This window comes from Mus pahari, chromosome 16 (assembly GCF_900095145.1).
Source record: "Mus pahari chromosome 16, PAHARI_EIJ_v1.1, whole genome shotgun sequence".
Classification (NCBI taxonomy): Eukaryota; Metazoa; Chordata; class Mammalia; order Rodentia; family Muridae; genus Mus; species Mus pahari.
Genome location: NC_034605.1, coordinates 35,643,212 through 35,666,270, shown reverse-complemented (window position 1 = coordinate 35,666,270; position 23,059 = coordinate 35,643,212). Strand labels below are relative to the sequence as shown.

At 34.6% G+C, this 23,059-nt stretch overlaps 1 protein-coding gene across 1 annotated transcript in view; it reads left to right on the top strand.

Moving 5' to 3' along the window:
* The window catches only part of Gmds (GDP-mannose 4,6-dehydratase), a 527,721-nt gene that overhangs the window by 109,508 nt on the left and 395,154 nt on the right, over nucleotides 1-23,059 (top strand). Inside the window, exon 4 of the mRNA XM_021215423.2 lies at nucleotides 1,424-1,533. Within this exon, the coding sequence (XP_021071082.1) occupies nucleotides 1,424-1,533 (110 nt within the window). The remainder of the gene's footprint in view (nucleotides 1-1,423; nucleotides 1,534-23,059) is intronic.

The following is a 23,059-nucleotide window of genomic DNA, read 5'->3' as shown; positions in this document are numbered from 1 at the left end:
TGATAACTTAAATGATACCAAAATTGCTTTAGAGATCAATATCAGGATTTAGTTTCTTTCTTACTTTTCTTGCTATTAATTTGTTTGTATAGAACAATATCATTAGCATGCTACAGTATTTTCTCATTTGATCTCCTTACTCTGGTAGTTAAAGATAATGTTTTGTACATGAGGAAATGGAGACACAGAAATATTGTGACTTACATTATCAGATACTATGATAAGGACAGAGCTCAACCTCAGGCACAAGGCTTTGTAATTTATGTGTTGCTTAGTGTTTCTGGCCAGCAATGCTGTTACAGAGAGATTGTTACCCAAAAGTGATTTAGACTTCATATCTAAGAAGAGACAAAGGTTAGGTTACTTTTAGGTATTGATACCATCGGGAAGGTGACCCAGATATCCGCAGAAAAGGCTTTTCACCTAATGATTAAGTTACACAGAATATCTTTTTAGAAGTTACTATATGCTGAATAAATTTGGAGTTTGATTTTTTCAGATTTTTAATAAGATGGCTTATAAAACAGACCAGATAATCACTTAGAATTTATAATGTTTCATATAATATGTGTGTGTGTGTGTATTTGTACAAAAACCATTTTCATGGTATGTATGTTTTCATTTGTAGCATTATATTATCAGTACTTCAAAGATTTTGAATCATATTACATTTAATTTCAGATTAGAAATCCTCAATATGTAATATTTTTTTGTACAAAATGATACCACCATTGGATGTAGGTGTAGACCAAGCTTGCAAACTGCTCACATTTTTAGACTAGTGAAGTCAGTGTAAGTCAGCTTCAGCACAGTAGTCTGGCTAGATTGGTTGTGCCTTGAGCAGTTATGTTACTACCATAGACGGTTTATAGCCAGCTTAAGGACTTGTTCTGTATGGCACTTAAAAATCACATGATGGTATATGGACAAAGTTTCCCCAAAAGGGCTGTCCTTTCTATCATGAGTGTCCTGTAGATTTCTTTAGAGAGTATGTACATTATTCCAGGGTCATATTTGTCCACATCTCACTTAAATAGTACATCTTTTGACTACTTACAGCCCTGTGATAATTGTCTAACATCCTCAGGATACTATAATTCTTTAAACAAGTGTATTTTAGTTTCCTATTATAAATCCACAGAGACTAATCTTTCTACATTATATGTTTCTTAAAGATAAAAGTCATATTCTGGTACTCAGTGAGCATCAAATGCAATGTTTCAGTTTGCATGTTGGTGTGAGGAGTTGGTACACAAGGCAGGATCTTGCTAAGTTGTTCAGGCTAAATACTGAGATTTCAGGGATGGGGAATCGCATCTGGGAACATTTCTAGTTTGTTCTTTGTTTTCATACTTGAATAATATGGGTTTTGTTTTTGTTGTTATTGTTGTTGTTTCTGATGTTTTTTTTCTAAATCTTAAAGACATGAAGTTGCACTATGGGGACCTCACTGACAGCACCTGCCTGGTGAAAATCATCAACGAAGTCAAGCCTACAGAGATCTATAATCTTGGCGCTCAGAGCCATGTCAAGGTGAGCCCTTCTCATTGCTGTGTCTTCTCTGGCTGTGACCTTGTAGTATTCTCTCATGTATATTGTTTCTCAGCACAAAACAACCACCAGTCCTTAACATGTTTAGTCGTCAGTATTACTTAGGGAATTCATCCTAATAAACTGCTTTTCATTTTTAAGCTGAGGTTTCTGTTACTGAACAGTATAATAAAAAATTTCAACTAACACTGAAGTAGCAGTTTGTATTTATTTTAGGTTGTGAGCCTCTGTTTTGACATTTCATATCAATCTGTGAGAGAAGAATTTTTTTTAAATTTTAGAAACCTTTATTCTAATGTTAATGTTTGGTAGTGGCTATATGATTGGGTTGCTGAATATTCTCAGGTTGCAATATATTGTTGAAATGATATTCTTTGGGTTGCAGTCACACGTTAAAGTTAGCCGAATTAACCTTTTCTTGTGACTTGTGAATCTGTTTTTAGCCATCCCTCTTTCTTGTGACAGTACCATAAGCTCGAGCAGCTCTTCCCAGCCTTCTAGCTTCTGCTTGACTCAGGTTTTTGTGGCTCTATCCTGATGTTTTCTTGGGTGAATGAAATTTGAAACCAGGGTTTTATTTAGGTACCTATTCAATCAAGTGGTTAGTAGAGCTTAGAAATCAAAACAGATGGCTTTAAGTTAAAAAAAAAAAAGTTCAGAAATATCTATCCATGTTTCTTTTCTCTGTTTAAAGAACAAATACAGTACTTTTATTGGACTATTTAAAGTGTTTTCATGTTCCTTCACATTTTTCAGTTTTGTATATTATGTGGGCATTATGCCTACTTTTCATACCTCTGCTGCTTAAGGCAGGAATTAGGACCCAAGTCTAATGAACAATGGAACAAGCCTCATCATAAAACAGCAAATTTTGAAAATTGAGGTCCGCCTTTGGGCTGCAAAGCCTTTGTACTTAGCAGGTAAGAGCACTGACTGCTTTTGAAGAGGACTTGAATTTGGCACCCAGCACTCACATGGTAACTCACAAACACTTATAACTTCAGTCTCAGGGAATCTAATACCTCTTCTAACCTCTTGAGGTACCAGGAACACTCATAATATACACAGGCAAAAACCTCATACACTTTAAATATATTTTAATAGTAAAGACAAGTAATTGTCTGCATTTGCTACTACTACCAGTACTACTTAATTTGAGATTAGCTCATTTTTATTTTAAGACAGGCCTGAAGATTGACACAAGCATCCTTTATCTGCCTAGATGCTCTTTAGAAAACAGCAGCAATAGCAACACCGCCAATTCCCCTATCTTTCTCATTACTTTTCCCATTATTTCTGCCTTTTGGATGTTGAACAGTCCCTCATATTTGCTAAACACATGCCAGAGCTCATCTTAACCCTCTTGCTTTCTTAATCTTTTGGTTAGTATATGTTATATGTGGGTTTAAAAAGCTGTTCTCAGTGTGAGGTTTATATTCTGCAGTTGGGACTGTTTTCCTAGGGATTTCGAGTGTTTCCTCATGATGAAGACATGACTTAGGATTTTGTGTTTGAGAGATTATCTGGTCTATAAAGAGAAGTATCAGTTTTGTCATTCCAGGAATAATGGCTGTTTCCCATAATTGAAGCAGTTAGCTTATCTTCCATTCTCTGGGTCATCTGGCTTCTTTTCATATTCTGACCAACCCCAAGAGACAAAAATGGGGTATGTGGAAATGACCATTTCACTTTTCTATTTTTCTAAGTTTCAAATTTTTCTTTTTTGATTGTAGAAGGTTTATAACCTCTAGAAGCTATAAGCTGGCATGACAAAAAGATGGAATAATTTTACATTTATTTATAGACAACCTTTCTTTTCTACTAAGTATCTAATGTGCTTGTCTTTTCCTTTCTCTAGAATATCTTACAGTTCTACAACATATTATATATATTCTTGAGTTGTAGTGAGCACAGGAGTAGTTTCATTCTGGAGTGATTGGACTCTAAAAAAATAGGAAGCAGAAATGGTGTGATCGATTGGTTCTAACTTAGTACATTTATGAATTATTTGTTTTTATGGTATTTTAGCTGCTTTTCTTATAGAGTCAGTTCTTTGCCAGGAATGGTGCTTAATAAAAATTCTTTAAATGCTTATTTATTTATGTGTGATGAATATATGTATATGTTGTATGGACTTTTGTATACCACAGTGCATGTGTGGAGGACAGAAGAAAATGTGCAGTAGTTGGATTTCTCCTTCTAACATGTGGACTCTGAGGCTCAAACTCAATGTTAACAGGCTTGCCAGCAAGTTCTTTTACCCACTGATTATTTCAGGCCTTAGAATTTTGGATTTTAAAATAATTTAATCTTTCAACAAATATTTGTGGAACATGTACTTCTTACAAAATGTGGTACAGTGGTGAACAGAGATATGTGTGAAATCCACTCATGGTGCTTACCGCCCCCTCCTATCCCCCTTGTAGTATGATTGGTGCAAGTGTCACAAGTTGGAAGAGTTGTTGAGTATGTAGTAGAGGGGTTAAAGGGTACTCAATCTGAGGGACTAGGTGGCATCAAGGGGGAGAGGGAGAACACAGGGCCTGGTCTTAAGATATATGGCTGGTGTTTACAGATGTAGTAGGAAGTGCACAGTTGAAATGGAGGCAGTAACATAAAGCTGAGAGTCAAAAGTGAGGAAATTTTGGCCACATTTGCAGTGTGAATAACATTCAGCGGAGTGCAAAGAATACTAAGGAGGAATGTGAAAGTGGACTAAGTAGGGAGCTCGGCTATGCCAGGCAGCTTCTGTATGTATTGAACACAAAGAAGCTTATCTAGACATGAATATTAGAGACTAGAATCTACAGGTGAGGTTGCACAGATGTAGGTGTTATGAGAGAGTGGTGGCTTTGTAAAGCAGATAAGGATAGAATAGATCACCTGGTGAGATGAGTGGACCCTTCTGTGATCTCTGGAAAAGGAGGGAAATCCTAATGCTCAGAGACCAGACAGTTGATGCAACAACTAGGAAAGATTTTACTCCTAGCACTTGAAGAACACTCAGATGATGTATGTTATGAAGTACTTTGAAATACATTGTGGGGCCTGAAGTCTGTTGGGTTGTAAATTCAGTTTTCAGAATCCTTAAGGTGGTAGCTGGAGAAAGGGGGATAGAAAACTGCAGGGAACTTGCCTTGTAAAGGGTATGGGGGAGCAAAGAAGGATAGCAGGAACCAAGGAGACAAGAGGCAGTGGGTGAACTTAATGTGTTAGAAATTAAGAAAGTAGGCCTTTCTAGGAAGAAGGGCATAGGCAACCAGGACAAGGTCAATGGCCTTAGCAGTAGGACTGAAGATCTACTTGTAATATTTCTGTTTGTTTGCTTTTGAATTGCTGGGGTTGGAAACCAGGGCCTCATGCATAGTCACTGAACCGTACCTTGTATCTGACTAAGGACTTTTAAATAAGAGCATCTGAAATAGATGTAATGGAACTAAACAGATTCAGCACAGGGGTTTTAGTAGTTGAGTTAAAAGGGAAATGTAAAATGAGTGAATTCTTTTCAAAGAATTTCCTGTTGGAAAGAAGAGGAAACAACATAGTAAAGCTTAGATCAGTGTCCCCTCAAAATTGCTAGGCCTCTTTCCCAGACTCCCAAGTCCAGGGTGAGGGTGACAATTTTGATTTTTAGGAAGTTTCCAGTTGGTCCTTAAGCTTAGTCTCGTAACCACATTTTGGGAAACATTTCTCTAGCATTTCAGATTGGCTTGGTTCATTACAGTCACTTTAAATACATTCATCTTAGACTTTGTCCTTTCAATGTACCAGCTTCTGAGTCAGATAAAAATTAGACCTACTAATCACCAGTTCATGGCAGTGTGAGATTTTAAATCACAAATGACACCTGTAACCAAGAATTGTGAGAGTGGCGAAAGTCTGGAGTGATTCTTGTATGCCTCACTTCTTCGCACCCTACTCTTTTGCCAGGTACTTTTTACATAGTGTGTAGCCTATGAGAATTGATACCTTACAAAAATCCTCCTCCTGTCTCAAGAGAGAGCATGAGTACGATCTGTGTCTTTTAAAACACACACCTTTTCATATCTCTGTATGAAAGGCACTGGCCAGGGCTGTAGTGTCCTCACAGCTAGCTCCCCTGGCTTACTGCCAGCCAGTGAGTTTAGAGTCCTCTGATCACTCTAAGCTGCAGTTATGGCTTCAGATTTTGGTCTGTTTTGATATTATCAAGGGATTAAAATATTTAATTAGTTATAAATGTTAATATCTCTAAGGAATTTACTCTGTTCATACAAAAATTAAATAAAAATTTGTTTCTGACTGGTACAATGTGTTCAGTAAGATTAACATAAAATAACATGCTATTTTTGTAATATTTTGAAAGATGGTCTAATATTAGCACATTTTGTGTTTAATTTTGAATTCTTGACTTAGAGACTGGGAATTGTTTGTGTTGGCCTCATGTTGTGCAGAATAAACTCTCTATCACTCACACTTCCAGTTAATCTGATGTGGGCCATGGTATTGCTAAAAGTAAGGAAAATAAAATAATAGGAAGCTGGTCTGGCTTCCTGTAGGAAACCAATGAAGATGAAATTGCTTCTTGGAATGAGCCCATAGCAGTCTGGGAAATACTGACTGAAGACATTTTTCTGAATCATAAACAGTAAAATTATGACTCATGAAGTAGTTCATTGAAAGGCTGATTGGATCTTACGTGGGAGAAAGTGAGGGATGACTGCAATGTACCAGTTATTAAAAGCAGTTAAACCTAGCATAATGACATCATCTCAGCAGGAACAAATGATACAGTTTTATAGTCCTGCCCATCTTGGGATTGAAAAAATGTTTTAGGAAAAATTTTTAAAAAAATTAAAATTCCTTGTGAATATACATTTGTTTCTTATGTGCTCAGCATTCGTTGTAGTTGTGCTTTTGGAATTTATCTACTTTTTCCCCCTCTTCTTTGATGATCCTAGATCATTCTACAGTCACAGTATTGTGAGAATCTTCCCAATGTGAACCTACTCCAGTGTTGATTGCATTTGCCTCATAATATCATGGTGGAATTGCTTTGAATTTTTTAAACATATGAAAATTATTTAGTCATAAGCCAGTCATGAATGAGAAATAATTTAATATGACTTTCACTTTTGTAAATGAGGTCATCCATTCAAATCATCCATTTGGTGGTAACTGCCTAATGCAGAATGGGAATTCAGGTCTTCATATTATATAATTTATTTTAAAGAGCAATAAAGAAAATTATCCTCACCAGTGGTAAAATATGGTAGTCTTCATAAAGTAACATTTTTTCCCACATTGCAGTATTTCTTCTTGTACTCACTTCCTCCCCCATGCCTGCGGTGTAGTCTCGTTTTAGTTTCGAGAAGAGAGTTTCAAATCACCTATCAGTAATGAAGACCATTATTATGTTTCCTTCAAACTTTCTCTTACTGGACATCTTAACTCCATAGTTTGTATTTCTCATCAAATCTTCAGTTATCCTTATTACTTTCCCTTTTGATTCTCTAAGTTACTTGTTTCACTTTTTTCTATGACAGTAAGGAGGCCTGATTGTTTGGTTGAAGGAGGTAGGTAAGTGAGCTGTAATTCCCTTTCCATTGCTAAGCACATCAGCTGGTAGATTCTGATTGGAGAAGCCCAAAGGGAAGGAACCTATGCAAACTCAGGAAGCTGGCCATGAAGCAGCATTGCTTGTGAACCAAGGGGCTAGCTGTAGTAGTAGTGATCAGGCAGGTACTGAGTCAGAATCAGAGAGAGAAGCTAGAACAGCAAGTCCAGCAAATGAAACTGGGAATAAAAACAGGCATAGGAATTACGTGGGTAGACCCTGGGAAAGAGACCAAGCAAATTTAATTCCCCAAGCTAAAGAATTGTCTTCTATTTCCTGGAGGTTCTGAGTTATAATTTACAGATTAATGACTAAATGCATAATGTACTCCAGAAAGCATGAATCTCTTGGGAGAAGGGGCAAGTGGCATGTTGCACTAAGAGCATTCATTATGGTGAGAAAGGCAGGTTGACTATATCTGGCTAGTATATCACTGACCTAATTATAACACAAAACAAATTGCAGCAGTATGGCCCTTAATTGTACAGTTATAGCAGAGCAGGGGGTACCCTATTAAAAGTCCACAACTAGCATCAGAGAAGGACTGTTTTTCTATGTTGTTACTCATTGATCTATTTATTTTGGATGCTCGAGACCTAGCAGGAAGGTGTGAGCAAGAAAATGAGTAGACAGGGAACATTGCTATTGCAGTTAGAAGGAACATCCTCAAATGTGAGTCAGGACCTGTCTCTGTACACTTGCATGGTAGAGTTCATTAATTCTCCATTGATGAGCAAGGTCATCTACCTCTCTTCATAAGCCACTGCCTTTTGCTAGACCCAGTGCAGAATGCATGGTGGTGTGGGCAGTTGTAATCAGTATTAGGATAGCAATTAAATATGACTTTCACTTTTGGAACTGTCCTCATGAGAACTGTGATACAGAACAGGGATCTTAAGTTAGTAATGTACAGTCGGGCGTGGTGGCGCACACCTTTAATCACAGCAATTGGGAGGCAGAGGCACGGATTTCTGAGTTCAAGGCCAGCCTGGTCTACAGAGTGTGTTCCAGGACAGCCAAGGCTACACAGAGAAACCCTGTCTCAAAAAAAAAAAAAAAAAAAAAAAAAAAAAAAAAAAAAAGTTAGGACTTTACATTAGAGTTCCATGGACACACTCTGAAACTGCACATCCAGTAGCCTGCCCTGTCTCTCACAAGACTTACATTTGAGGTTTTCCATGATTTCAAACCCTGGTTATATCATGGACTGACTGAGCCTTGTAAGGCTTTTTTTTTTTCTCCAGTAAGCTGCATACCTTAGGTTGTAATCTCTTCTACCAGTGTTCTTCTCTGGGCCTGTGTTCTTGCAGTGGACTGTAACACTCCTTAAATACCATCTGCCTTAGTCTTTTGACAATACCACCCTTTATTGAAAGCTCATTTTGATGCCAAGCACCCTGTTCATCTTGTTTGTGGTAATGCACCACCATCCTCAGGGAGTAGGTCAGAAATGAATGCTGTGGGCAAGAAGGGAAGGAAGTGCAGATTGCCTATTCTGTCACCTTCCCACCTCCAAGCTTCCTGTGATCTCTGTTCATAGTTTGGACTAACATGAGGCAGATTATCGGAAGTAGATGGAGCTAAAAGTTCTGTGGTCAACATGCTAGTCAGTGCTGTTTCTGGTGAGGATGAAGGTCGCGGTTTGCTTTAGTTGTCTTGAAATGCTAGGCAAGACTGCTTTCCTTGGTCAAAGGCTTATAGTTCCTCTGCTGAAACATTAGCTTGTGTACCATATTCTAAAAGGGGAAATGATACATGGGGCCCTTTGTTTTTTTTATTACATGGGCCATAGAATTCTGAGGTGTCAGAGTCTTGGCAGTAACCCAGGTCATGCCTTTGTTTCATAAGTACCTGCCTGAGATTGCCAGTTGATGGGCAGCCAAGCTCTGTGTAGCCTTGAACCTAGGGCTGATTCCAGTTTGTCATCTGTACTACTGAGTGGAGATGACCCAAGATGGGGATAGGGCAGGGGAACCATTGAACTGTGATGGAAGTCTTACCTCTGTTGTCATTCCTATCATTTACTACAAAAAGTGAAGTTTCAGTGTCGTAGGTTGAATTAAGGCGTTTTCCTTGCTGGAGGGAACTGGGTATAATTAATCCCATATGAGTGGTATTTTTATAACTAGGAAGCTCTGAATACAATACATGATACAGCATGATAAATTAATATACAGGGAAAATTGGAATGCATAGAATTAACCCATCTGAAATTACCACATTTTGAACAAATTATGTGTTAACATTTAATAATAACACTAACTTGTTTGAATTGTGACTATTGAGGCTCTGAAGATAACTTATTTTGCTTAATAGATACCCGAATTGAGAAAAATTTGAAGAACTTGTTACATTATTATATATAGTTCCTGAATGTGATCAAAGCAAAATAAGTCCTCTAGTTTGTTAGCACATTGTTGATATTGAAATACCTCATAGGCCTGAGGAGCAAATAGCTGTATTTTGAGAGAGCCATCATTGCAGCCTTGAGAACATGAGAGTTTATGTTGTTCTATATCTAGACTGCTATGTGAACATGGGCCCATGCATGTTTGAGTTTGCATGGATATGTTTCTCAAAAATCTGACCCCTTTACAGAGGATATAAGTTGACATGAACAGTGTCTCTGTTGATAGGTGACAAGCCTCTGCCATGACCAAGGGCAGTTGCCTTCCGTTTGTTCTTGCTCTGTAGCCCTCTTTTCATTCTGATTACTTGTTGTCCCTCTTCTGTATAGACACAGACCTTATACTTCATTACAAAGAAAACTTATGATAACATTTTTATTTTATAACTTAACATTACTGTGTATACTATATAAACTTTTGTAATATGAATATGGTTAATCAGTTTCATGATCTCTAGGATGAAATGTGGTCTTTTAAAACTCCTACATTCACGAGGATAGGTAGGTGTGTATACTGCTGGTGGGGGTCTCTGCTTGTCATCTGGCTCACATTCTTCTTGGAAGCCTGTTATAGATTTAAGCAATTGAATTCAAATCTAAAACCACTTAAAAAATCCTTTATAGTCCATTAAGAATTTTTATGGGAGAGAACACTCTATGAAAGTTCTCCATTCCCTGTTCAAACAGATTGTTTTGTTTTATTAGATCTAGGTGGTATTGTAATTTTGATAACAGCTAATAATGCTTGGAATTTTGTATATAATTAATGGACCACACAAAAGTGTGCTTGTTAGCTTTTCCAACCTTAATCTATTTACAGTAGTAGCTTTTTTTACTAAGTAAAATCAAAAGAAGTAGTACATTATTGGAACAATTTATGCATATTAAGCTAAAATTAATCAAATCACTAAATGTTCATGTGTCTTAATGTTCATGTCCAAGGTGATTTTGTAAATACTAATGGGAAAAAATGTTGTCATTAGTAAATGTAATGTGAGTGAAACTATCTTTTCTTTTCTTTTTGTGATGAATGGAAACAGGTTTTAGATTTCCTTATTAGATGAGTGTATAAATAATAGGTTTATTTAATATTTGAAGGCAGATATACATTGCCTTCTTTCAGATTGGTATTTGAAGAATTAAGCTCCCCTTTAAGAGACTTAATAGATCCTGGTTTTAGGCACAAATCTCACTTTATCATTTTGGTATGTATTTTGTTTATAAATTTATTTTTTTAAAGTACAGTCCTTAAAATTGGAACAAAAACATAAAATAAGACCTTTTCTAATTCAAAGAAATTTAATGCATAAGGACTTTTTATTTTGGTTTCTATGTTAATCATTAATTGATACTTTATCAGTACCAGCAACAAGAAAACTTTATGGACTACATGTTGTGTACTTTTAAAACATTAATATCAATGATTAATAGACATAATTGTTATTAAATCACAACAACAGCCTATATATCTTTTGCATGTTTATTTTATAATATGCAGTTAGAATAATTTTATTTATAAGACTGCATGAAGTGTTGCTTGGTCTGTTATAATGGCTAAATTCATCAGTAGGTCTTGGAGAACTCTTTGGAAAGTGGTACATTTCAAATATGAGCTAAGTTATATATGGTCATAGTACTAATGAGTAAAATGAAATCTTACAGCGATGGTGTTGGGACATTATGAAGAATGGGTCAATAGAGTGTAAGTAGCATAATCAGGGCTTCTCATTGTTTGGTGACTCAGGGCCAACACTCTTCTCTCTGTTGCTTTTCTCTTTTAGAAATCAATAATATCAACAAACCAGACCTCCAACTTTCAAAGGACAGCCCCTTGTCCTGACTGTCAGTTACCCTTCTTTCCTATGAATCGAGGAGAGGCTACTTTTATTTGTGTTCCTACTCCCATATAACTCACTCTGGAATGTGAGTCTGCTGTGCATTTGTTAAGATCGTTCACAGTCAGGCTGAGAGGCTTCGGTGTACTCTGGTAGACTCTGCTGGTCTTTTCTGGAAGGAAGCATTTCAGAGTTGACTAGCAGGAAAATGGTTATTACACCATAGTATTTGTTTTTACATCACAAGAGCAAATACTACTTTTGTTTTTACCTTATATTAAATATTATAAGATTTTTTGGCTAAGTGGTCATTTATCCTGGCAAGATATTTAAATGGCAATTTTGATTAAAATCAACTTATTTTATTGAATTTATTTACTTAAGTTTCTTAAATATCTCAGTTTTTACTTTTATTTTTTCAATTGTTAACTCTTTAAAACTTATTATATTAATTAAGAATTATCAATATCTGTAATGGAGGAAGTATTGACTATGATAAAAATATTTTATTAATATCTGTATTGGGTAAAAACTATTGGCTCTTATAAAAATTAGATGCCTTAAATAATGCACCTTTGCAAGTCAGTGTTAATGACATTGCTTCACAGAGGAAGTTCTAGAAATTTCCAGCAAGTTTCTGCTCTTGAGTAGGAAGGCTATCCTTTATCTAGATGAAGACAGGATTATTCTTTTAGGGACCCGGGAAAAGTTTCTGCCACAAGGATGATTGTTATGCTTTTTTATACACATAGATGGCAGCAAAGTGTCACAGACATGGAGGTCAGCCTTGATTTTAGAATGAAAGATGAGTGACAATACACACTGATTTCCATCAGCTTGGTTCCCTGGGTTCTTAGTGTGAGTAAATCTAAAATAAGAAAGAAAGCTACTATTGATAAAACACAAGTATAGCAGGACGGAAGCAGCTGTGGGGGACTATGATACATTGAATTTCTGGACAAATCCCAGGTGGGAAATCTTAATCTTTTCAGGTACGTCTTCTATTTTAAGATGACTAAAAGCAGCTATGATATTGTGTGTGGCAAAATCAAAAGACAGTGAGGACAGAGTGGTGGTAAGGGAAGAGGGAAGGAAAAGAGAAACCTTACGAAAGTTTCAGCGGCGAGAAATGGCCTACTGCCTGTGCTTACTGTGGGGTTTGGCCTGCATGGCTCCTTTTTAGTTAAGCAAGTTACAAAGAGGAAATGTCAGTCCACGAATCAGGCAAACATTCCATGGGAACATTTGCTCAAATGTCAGCGTTTTAGAAAATAGAACTGCAGTCTATTACGGCCCAGTCTCCAGGCTGAATTTTCTATTAAATACACAAGTACAAATGTGTTTGTTCAGAACACGTTCTCAATTAACAAGTCATTTTATGCCTTAATTAGCATTCCTATATAATGACATAATCACTGTAGAAGATGACAGTCATCATTATAATTAATATTTAATATGTGTCTAGCTCTGACAACCTTTCTGTGTGTTCTCACAAACTTCTAGGTAATTTTCAAGTTTTAGAATTGTATTTGGTAAAAATCATAGAATCGAGGAGCTAAGGAAGTAGAAGCACACTTATTAGAGACTGCAATCTGGAATTTGGGTAGACGGGCACATTGTAACAACATAACAATTAAATCACAGTGGTCTCTTACTGCTTACAAACACTCCTAAAGAACTGGCAATGCTGTTCACCAAACATTCCCCCCGCCCCCCCTTTTTTAAAATTCTCTTCAGGCAATTTAGTATCATAGACTAATCTCTCTGCCACAAAATTGATTCTAAAGGTGTGTATAACAACTTGCTTAAATGCAGTATCTGGCAAGTCTCTCTGTGACAGCATCTTATTTCTCACATAATTATTTTCCTAGTAAATTTGATATCTTAACAACCCCTTCCCTCATTTCTGAGTTCAAAAAGTAACACTTAATATAATTTATTTCTCATAGTTAATAAAGGCTTACTTGAGAGTCTTGCCGTTCACTCTCTAGCTGCCTTAGCCGAGTGAGGTCAGGAGGGAATGTGGTGGCCAGGGTGAAGGTGGTTTCCAGCATCACTTTGCTGGGGACTGTAATGGCCTCAATGGGATTTTAATGATGCATAAAACATATTTTGGCTGTTGCTTGTTATTTATTAATGATTAAATGAGTTTTCTCTGCCACACATTGGTAAGAAAAGATATGTACTTAGGTAGTTTTTCTCTCTTAAACTATCTACTGTGTTAGCTTTAATTTGTATGCACAGGAAGGTCTGTGTTAACTCTTTTTATGTTTTTAGCATTGCTACACAAACATAAAAACTATACAAATTTTGATTTGTATACATGTAATTATTGGATAATTTTAATTAATTTAGTAAAATTTAATAAGGTGAACTTTTATCATCCTACATGTTTAAAAATCTAAGTATAGGTTGTAATATACAAATTCTTTTGTAAGTTATTGACATAGCAAATACTTGTTAATGAGGTGTAGAATACTATATACTACTTGAAAAATAATTTTTAACCAGAATATCGTATTTTTTAGGTAACTGCCTTCCTTTTGTATGTTTAGCACATTTGGCAGACATTAGATTAAAACTATGTGCTTTTTCTTAATAGGATGGTATCATACATATTATTTATTTGACCTTTTCTTTGCCATGGTTTTCATAAAAAGGACACGATTGCAACATCACTTCCTCAAACTCTTTGGTTTCAAAAGAATCATGTTGCACACAGCCAAATATGAGTGATTTGTATTGCTTACTAATAGAAGAACATTGTTCTCTGCTTAAAAACAAATTGCTGATTTTATTAATGTTATCACTGGTATATTAACTTCCCTTAATATTATTTTATATTTTATACAAACATTTAAATATTGAATAAATAATAAAATACTTTTGATTTTCTCATAATCTCTTAGATGTACTTTTAAAAAGGGTACCTTTTTTCCCAAACTAAAATGGAATTTATATGAAATATAGAGGAAGATTTCTATGTTTTATTGGCATCTTATAACAAACTTTTATTTATGATCACTTTAAATTTGTTTACTTGAGTAAACATTACTATAGTTTAGATATTTTAAAAGGTTTTATAACATTATAGCTTAAGTAATATTTGTCTTACTTGATTTTCCAAATTATGTCAACATTAATGTTCTTAAAGAAATGGTGTTACAGTTCATAGGAAAGCGGAGTGCACTCTGTTGTTTGAATTATGCTACCAGAATATTTAAGTATTATTCTTAAGTTTTTTTCATGTTTTACTCCAAATGTGTTGTTATCTGATAAAAAATAATTTTAAAATGATAAATACTTTTAAAAATAAATTGATAGATTGGGATTGTAATCATAAATTATTTCTTTTCACGTGTTGATAATCTTTCATCAAGTACTAATGAGCAGTGGGAAATGAAAATATGAATGATATAGTGTTCACTTTGGGGCCAAACTGTATTTCCTTTTATTATTTTTTATAGGGTCCAGGGTAGCAAACACCTATAAGTGTATTGCTAGTATTTCTATTCTTTGAGGAAAGATTTCACAAAGCATGTGTCCTTTCTTCATAGGAGAGATTCTTCCATACTTTAGCATATATTCTCCTGCCTTTCCCCCTCACTTTCTTAATGTTGATTCTACCAGGTCAAAGCATCTCTTATTATTGTGAGTTTTGATGGTACAACTTTATTGACCCACGATTCAGAGACTAATCCTTAAAACAGATAAACGTCTACAAAGTATGAAATGCAGCTTGTAATTTTTATTCTTTAGCCAGGCTTTCATAGATTTTCTTTATAAAAGTTTGTTGACTGTAAAGCATATTTAGAAAATATTTATAGGTATATCATCGTGGAAAAGATGTATTTTAATGAACAACATAATAATCCTAGTTAAATACTGAATGTGATTAGCGATTTTTATCAGAAACTAGTAAAAAATATTACTGTTTATAATGTAGCATCAATCAAATTCTAAATACTCACTTTTAGTAAAATCTTTCCAGTAAAATTTAAAGACTCACTTTTTCAAAGAACTCAATTTAGCTGACATACTCATTTAGATTTAATAGAAATAGTTTATTTTTATTTTCATTCATAATAAAAGGAAGTTTGCAGATGGTTTTAACTTATTTGTTTAATTTTCTTTCCTTTATATAGGAGATACTAGCACATTTGATCTTTTTTCTTTTAGTAAAGTTAACTGTTGGGTAAGCCTTACACTTCTTTACTTCCTTGTGAGTAAAGACTGAGCTCCCATGCTTTGATGTGCCACTTCTCCGGGATGTTTCTTTTGCTTACTGAAGGAGTCTGGAGCCCAGCTTAGGAGTGATGCTCTGTGTGTCCTCCTGCTCTAGCTTGGTGGACCAAAAGTTACACATAGCTCTTTGACTTCTCAGTGATACAGACTTGGTTGCTGTCACGTACTTCCTCCTAGTTTTTTTCTCCACTCTTCCATCTGCTTTAGTCAAACTTAAACTAAAGACATATGTTTGCTGCTACATATCAAATCTCTTACTGGATAATCTGTAGTTTATTTAAATTATACTGACTGTAGGCCTTTACAAATAGAGCTTTATAAAATGAAATAAAATAATTTGTTGCATATACACATATCTTTATGAAACATCAGTATATGGAAAAATATTGATTGTAACATTTCGAACTTTACAGTAACTAAACATGACTTAACTTCTGAAAATTCAGTTATCTCTTTGAAATTTATCCGAAATCTCCAAGATAAATCCAAGATTGAAACATGAACTAATTGTTTCATTGTTAAAACAATTTATATACTTTTTGAAAACAGGGTTTAGTTATAAAATTCTCAGTTTAGGACTTACGGACATACAATTGTCATTGATATACTGAAATATAAAGGTTTCTAAATTTTAGAATAGGGTATTTGTGAATTCATGTGTTCATGAGTATGTTTGTGTGTATGATAAAAAACAAGAAAACTATACTTGTGAATTTTTATATAATGTAAAGTAAGGCAGAATAAAACACACAGCTTTGCCAGCCTTCACTTTCCTCATCTGTGGAATGGGTGTGAGGCTTTGAGTAGTAGAGTTCTCATCACATGCTCGACCAGCTCTGTTTCAATCTCAGCACCTGTCAATATCAATATCATTTGTTATTATCTTTAAAATGGCATGTTTTTTAAAAGTATAAATTATATATAGTATCTATAATCAAAACTAAGAACAAATAAACCCTAAGGTTTAAGATTCAATCTCCTTTAAAAACTACTTTTTGGAGAAGGAATTTGATGACTTTATGAACTTTTGTATAAAGTGGTTTTCTTTAGAAATATTTAATTTCATTTTTAAAAGTAGGCCTATACCTTTTTAAACATTTAATGACAAGTATTGTACACTATAGGATATAAAAAGCATTATGCTTCATTTTTTTCAGAAAGTACAAATTAAATGTGAGTGTTCTATGAGCTATAGTAGTACATTTATTATTGAAATATCTTTCTAGAAAAAAATTATTATCTACAAACTATCAATTTGAATGCTAAATGCTGGTTTTTCTTTAAAAAAACAAACAGAGGTGCATTCTCCATAAATTTATTTAGTCATATGAGTAAATTTAAATTCTAGTGTTAATTTGTTTCTATATTTAACTTTCATATCTCACTTTGTCTTTCTTAAACATTGGGGACTATTGCAGAGAGAATGTATTGTGTCCCAACTTTGGTCAAAAGGGAAAACCGGAAGCAAATACGTAAACTATTTCTACGATCTGATTAAGGAGGTTGTGGTTGTAGGAACAAAGCTTGCATATCAAACATTGTTGACAAGTTTTATTCCAGTACAGTTTTCCAGAAGTTCCTGTTTATTGAATTATTAATGATTTTTTATGGAAAAAAGAAGTTAGTGTGAAGACATAGTTAATTAAAAGTAGATTTTTGATTTATAGGTTCATAAGGCAGACTTAGGGGTATGTTCATTGAGAGTTTATAATGTAAAGTGTATTAGTTAATTATAGGTGATGATCTTAGGGAACAAACAGCAAAAATTGGAAATGTTAAGGTAGTTTTATGATTCTTAGCAGAGTATGTATTCATCATCTAGAAAAACTAAATAAAAAAATCACCCCTTCTCAAAGATGCTAAGAATTAAAATTTCAATTCCGTTAGTTTGGGCTGGTTGGTTGGCTTATGATACCGAGGATCAAACCTAGGATCTTGCCCATGAAAACCAAGCTCTCTATCCACAAGGAACACTCCCAACTCATTGAATATTTTTTAAATGAGACATATAAATAGATGAAGATAATCAGGTTAATAATACTTAGTTTCTTTCTTAGTGTCATTTTTTTAAGCTTTGTATTTCCAAATAAAAGTTCCCAGTATCATAACTCCATAGATTTAATTATTTTGTTATAAAAATTCTGTTTCTAACTTTGTAACATTTCATGTAGTTAAGGTGGCAAACTTGCCATTAAGTTTTTAAAAGCTTATTATCAATATTATACTTTAAGTAATCTTGGCTCTAACTAAGGCATTCTTAAGATATTTGCTTCTGTACACTTTAAGTTTCCTTACAAGTCTTGTGGAAAATTTTAAACATTTGTGTAAGGATTGCTTTAAGTACAACTTGAATAAAAATTAGATACTGCCCTCCCCTGTCTTTTCTGAAATTGTCTTAAGGAGTTAAAATGTTTTAAACTAAAGCTTAAATTATATACAGATTTTTCTGTTTGGTCTCTGTTCTTTGCTGTCTACAACAAAAGCTTTAACAACCTTAATTAGATTACTTTCTTTGTCACTGGAATTTCATATTAAAGAGCAAGTATAAAAATAAACCATAAATTATATAATTTCTATTATAGTTTAGCTTTTTAAAAATAAAAATACAAAGGTATTTACTTATCTCTTCTGTGAGCTTTTAATACTTCCATTGTTTTGTTTTTGTTTAAAAGTCTGTGTGTTACATACGACCTGAAAATGGTCATTAGCTTCAATTAATGCCAATAGTTTATTTATTTGACATACTTCCTTTGTCATTGCCCTATTCCAGTGACTACATTCTGACAACTGGACTATCCTAGTCTAACTCCTTCATTTTGAAAACTAGGTGACTAAGTGCAGGGGTATTAAGTCCCTCCCTTTACATGGCCCTAGGTCAGACGGCCTGGTTATGCGGAGCAGCACTGTGGTCAATGTGAAGGCTTGATTTCTTACTTTCCACTCAAAGTTAAATCTTCTCTACTCATGGCTTCTCACATGCTTTGTCAGAGTATGACATGGATGGATTGCTTGGAATTCTTTCAGAGCCTTTCCTGTGTAATAATGATGGCAACAATTTCAAGCATTTGTCAGGGGCCACTAATACATGTTGTGACAGCAGTTTAAGGGGGGAAAGGTAGATTTATTACTAATAAAACATTAAAACCCTTATATTTAAAACCAAACATAATTTACATGTAGTTTCACCCTCTCATGCAGTCACCTGTCTGTCTGTGATTTAAGCTGCTGCCCCTTTCTCTTCTCAGAAGCATTCATCCTGCTGTGCCTGACCTGGGGCACCTCCCCAGCAGATAGGTGGTAGCTGAGTCTTTAGAGGGCTTTGACTGGAACCATCTGTTCTGCTCTCCCTAGGAACAATGATCTAGGCACTCCTCCATAGGAGCTCATGTACATAATCGTTTGTAATAGTAAAATATTGAAACATTGTTTTGAGATTCCCAAATATCTGGTAATCTGTATCAGTCTGATATTTGTATTTTGGATAATCTTACTTTTTTTTTTTAATTGCTTTGACTTATTGCCTATAACTTGCAAACATTGTGGCTTGTTTTTCTTTTTTGTTCAAATAAAATTATTTTCTTAATTTTCTATAATATTACTAAGGTGCAACTTAAATTTAGTCTATTGATACATAAAATATATATCTGTGTTTAGTAACTATGTTTTGAAAATACAACTTGCTTGGATCTTAAGTATATGTATATTTCTTTATTTTAAAATTGACAAATGCTAACTTAAATAGGCTTTAGATGTACACACACACACACACAGAGAGAGAGAGAGAGAGAGAGAGAGAGAGAGAGAGAGAGAGAGAGAGAGAGAGAGAAATAGACATAGCTATGATACAAAGTTGATACCAGATTCTTATGACATGTGCTCATTATGATTTGTTGGGATTTGGTAAAACAGATATATGCTTTAGTACTACTGCCTCTCTGTTTGAACTGGGAGTCCCTCCATGTTTTTAAAAGGTCAGGTAGGTTTTCATTGCTTGCAGGCTAATTTCTATGTGCGTGCATGTGTGTGTATGTGCATGTGCATGTGTGTGTGTTTCCCTCCCAATCTACATTAGTACTACTATTACAAGTAATATGTGAATTTCCATTGAGACAAACTATGGAAATGCTTTTCAGAAGTACCCTTGTATTGCTCTTTATGACTGTGATTTCACCTACTAACAGCCATGACTCAACTTGTCATTTTCCTGAACATGGCAAACTTTTGCTGTAGCTGTTTCTATTACATCAGTTAACAACAAATTTCTTCTGAAGTACACCGTGAATGTTTTTCTTACTGGGTTGTACTTAAAGAGTGCTCAGATTTATAAATATGGTTTTTTGAACAAAATGAAATTCTAGAGATAAAATGACTATGTATATTTATCTAGAAATTATAAAATGTATTTTATTTCTATATATGGATAGTCCCTACTCTGTGATAACTGGATGTTTAAATACCTTAACTTAGAGTACAACTGAGAATAAATTATTTTTTGTTATAGAATGACTATTTTATTGATTTCAGCATTACTTTTAATAAACTTTCCGTGTCACTTCAATGTTAGCATTTATCATTGAACTGGAAGAACAATGTATAATGCTATTCAGTATGTCTCTGAGTAATAGTGGGATTGAACTTACTTTGCAGATTATTAGTTGTTCTAATGTTCCTTTCTGTGACTTGCATCTCTCTAGCCTCTGTCTATTCAGTTTTTCAGCCTCTTTAACTTGCTGATTTGTAGGAATCCTTATTAATTTTTATCAGTTGTCTGTGTTGTAAGTACATTCCTTTGCTTTGCCAGTTCTGTTAGCTTTGTGGTATCCTTCACACAACACAAATTTTGAGTTTTACTGATGTCAACTCCCCTTTTATGGGGCTATCTGTGATGTGTTTGAGAAATCCTCTTGTATAGCAAGCTTTTCACAATGCTGGGAGCATTTTGATGTTGGAAAAAATTGTCATCTGGCACTTTCAACATAATATTGAAAAGATATATACACTAAATTGAATTAGTCTAAGTGACCATCTAAGGTTCCTGAAATCTGTAATTCTTAGTCTACTTTATTACAGATAGATTGAAGATAATATCCCAGGTGTAGTATAAAATATCACATTTGTCAACAGCATACCATGACATCATTGATTCTCTGTTATATCATCGTTTGACAGCGTTTCTGATGAAAGCATAATAAAGTTTTTTCATATCACTTTGATGCTTTCAATTTTTTTCTTACTGATGGGTTCATATAGATCTATCAAAATATTGATTATAGCATGATTCTTGTGTGCACCTCTAAAAATGAGCAAAATAGATTTTTTTGTTTATTAATTTGGCAATGGTTATTTAATTTAGTGCTTTGTGTTTACAAAGCACATACACTACCACCAAGCTGAATCTCCAGCTCTTACGTTTTTTTTTAATACAAACAAGTATAGAGTTGTAGGCATTCTTCTAGTGACAAATGGTTGCATCTTAATATTAAATGTATCCTTATTTTATCTTGTCCTTACTATATATGCTAACATGGAATTGTAGTGCCAATAAGTGTAAGATACACAATACAAGATGCAGCCTGAACAGCAGCGATTCAGGTGAGGAAACTGTTAGGCAGTGAGACATCTGTGGAAACACTGCCACTTGAGTAACCATGACAGTAAGATACAACATGGTTTCAGATATGTCAACATTGGGGAAAGCCTCCCTCCTTCACTGAGATCATGGCCTCCCACATTGTCTTGGTGGTCAAGACACATACACTTGTTTGGGGGACAGTACCACATGTTCCATGTCTTCTCCATCACTAAAGGTAATTGTTTGTTTTGTACTGAGAAAATGCTGCATGGAATCTGCTTCTACCCCTTGTGGTATGCCTGTACCTCCCATATTATACATTGTTGGCTGCTGGACTTTAGCACTCAGAAGTGTTTCCCAGGCATTCTGCCCTTACCTTTTGTGTAGTAAGAGTCTTCTGTAGAACTGCTGATGTCTTTGAGATGTCAGTTCCTGTTGTGTGGGCTCATCTACCTGTGAGGCTAATGGCCTTTGTTCATAGCCCCTGTCTGTTGGATTACTTTCTTACCAGACAGACTGTTTTTATATTGAGCTGATTGATATGCTTCTTTCTAATCTCTTCACTATTGATTCCAGTTCTCCTTACCTCCTGGCCTATACTGCATCTGTGCCTGCTTCTGTTCCTAGCACAGATATTTCTACTTAAGGTCTTGAATATATCCTAAAATCTGTTCTTCTTTCTCCAATAGTGGAGTGTACAGGTAAAGTGTAGAATGTGTTATATTGTATGCCTTGTGGCACCAGGCAAATAATTTTTTTTGTTACCATTTTGTAATTGTAGCTTTAATTTTATCTTTGGTCCATTGAAATAAAACTAAAAGCTCTATTAATCTGCTATTGTGGCCTCCTTGTGGCACCTCCAAGGATAGAATGAAGACACATAAAAACAACAAAAAATGGTTCTTAGAAACTGATTTCTCATTTTTTCCCTTTGTATCATATCTTTCTATAAAAGTTAAATGAAAATTTGTTCCCAAAACACAGAAATGATATCACATATTTTGGGGGAAAAGTTCTTAGAATCTTAATGGTAGAACCAATGTCTTGCTGCTGAGGTTTTGTTTTACTGTTTTTATTTGTAGTATTTTTCAAATATATTTGAAATATATGAAATATTAACAGTTTTTTCTGAGAATTGAGATTTTATTAGAAGCTTTACAATAAATCATATTTTATTGCTTACACAATTTTACATGAGTCATTCACTTTGGAGAATCGTGCAGAATAATTATTTTTAACTTTGTTTATACTGACCATTATAATTGAAATGCTGTTTTTTTTTTTTTTTGGTTTTTTGAGACAGGGTTTCTCTGTGTAGCCCTGGCTGTCCTGGAACTCACTCTGTAGACCAGGCTGGCCTCGAACTCAGAAATTCACCTGCCTCTGCCTCCCAAGTGCTGGGATTAAAGGTGTGCGCCACCACGCCTGGCTTGAAATGCTTTCTTAAGGATTATTCTATTTCTTCTCCATGATCATCCGTAATAGGTGCAGTTAAAGGGGGTTAACTAGTTCTGCTAGTTTCAGAGACCCACTATCTTGTGTCTGTGCTGCCATTTGGAATGCTCTGTATATTTTTTAAAATGAGATTCCCTTGCTTTCCGAAAATATTTGTTCCTTATTTTAGAGAAAGTAGAACAATGTTGCAGAAAATTTGGCCTATTTATATATTTTCCAATATTTCTCTGTGCTGTTTTAAACATGAAAAAAAATGTGATATGGCCTTTTTTAATGAGAGAAGTTTAAATGCCCAATAGTAATGGTAGAGACTGAATTTATTTGCCCTTAATTCTCAGACCATTTAGTTATAAATCCAAAGACTGGTCGTATCAAAAGTATTTTACTTAGTTGGAGGC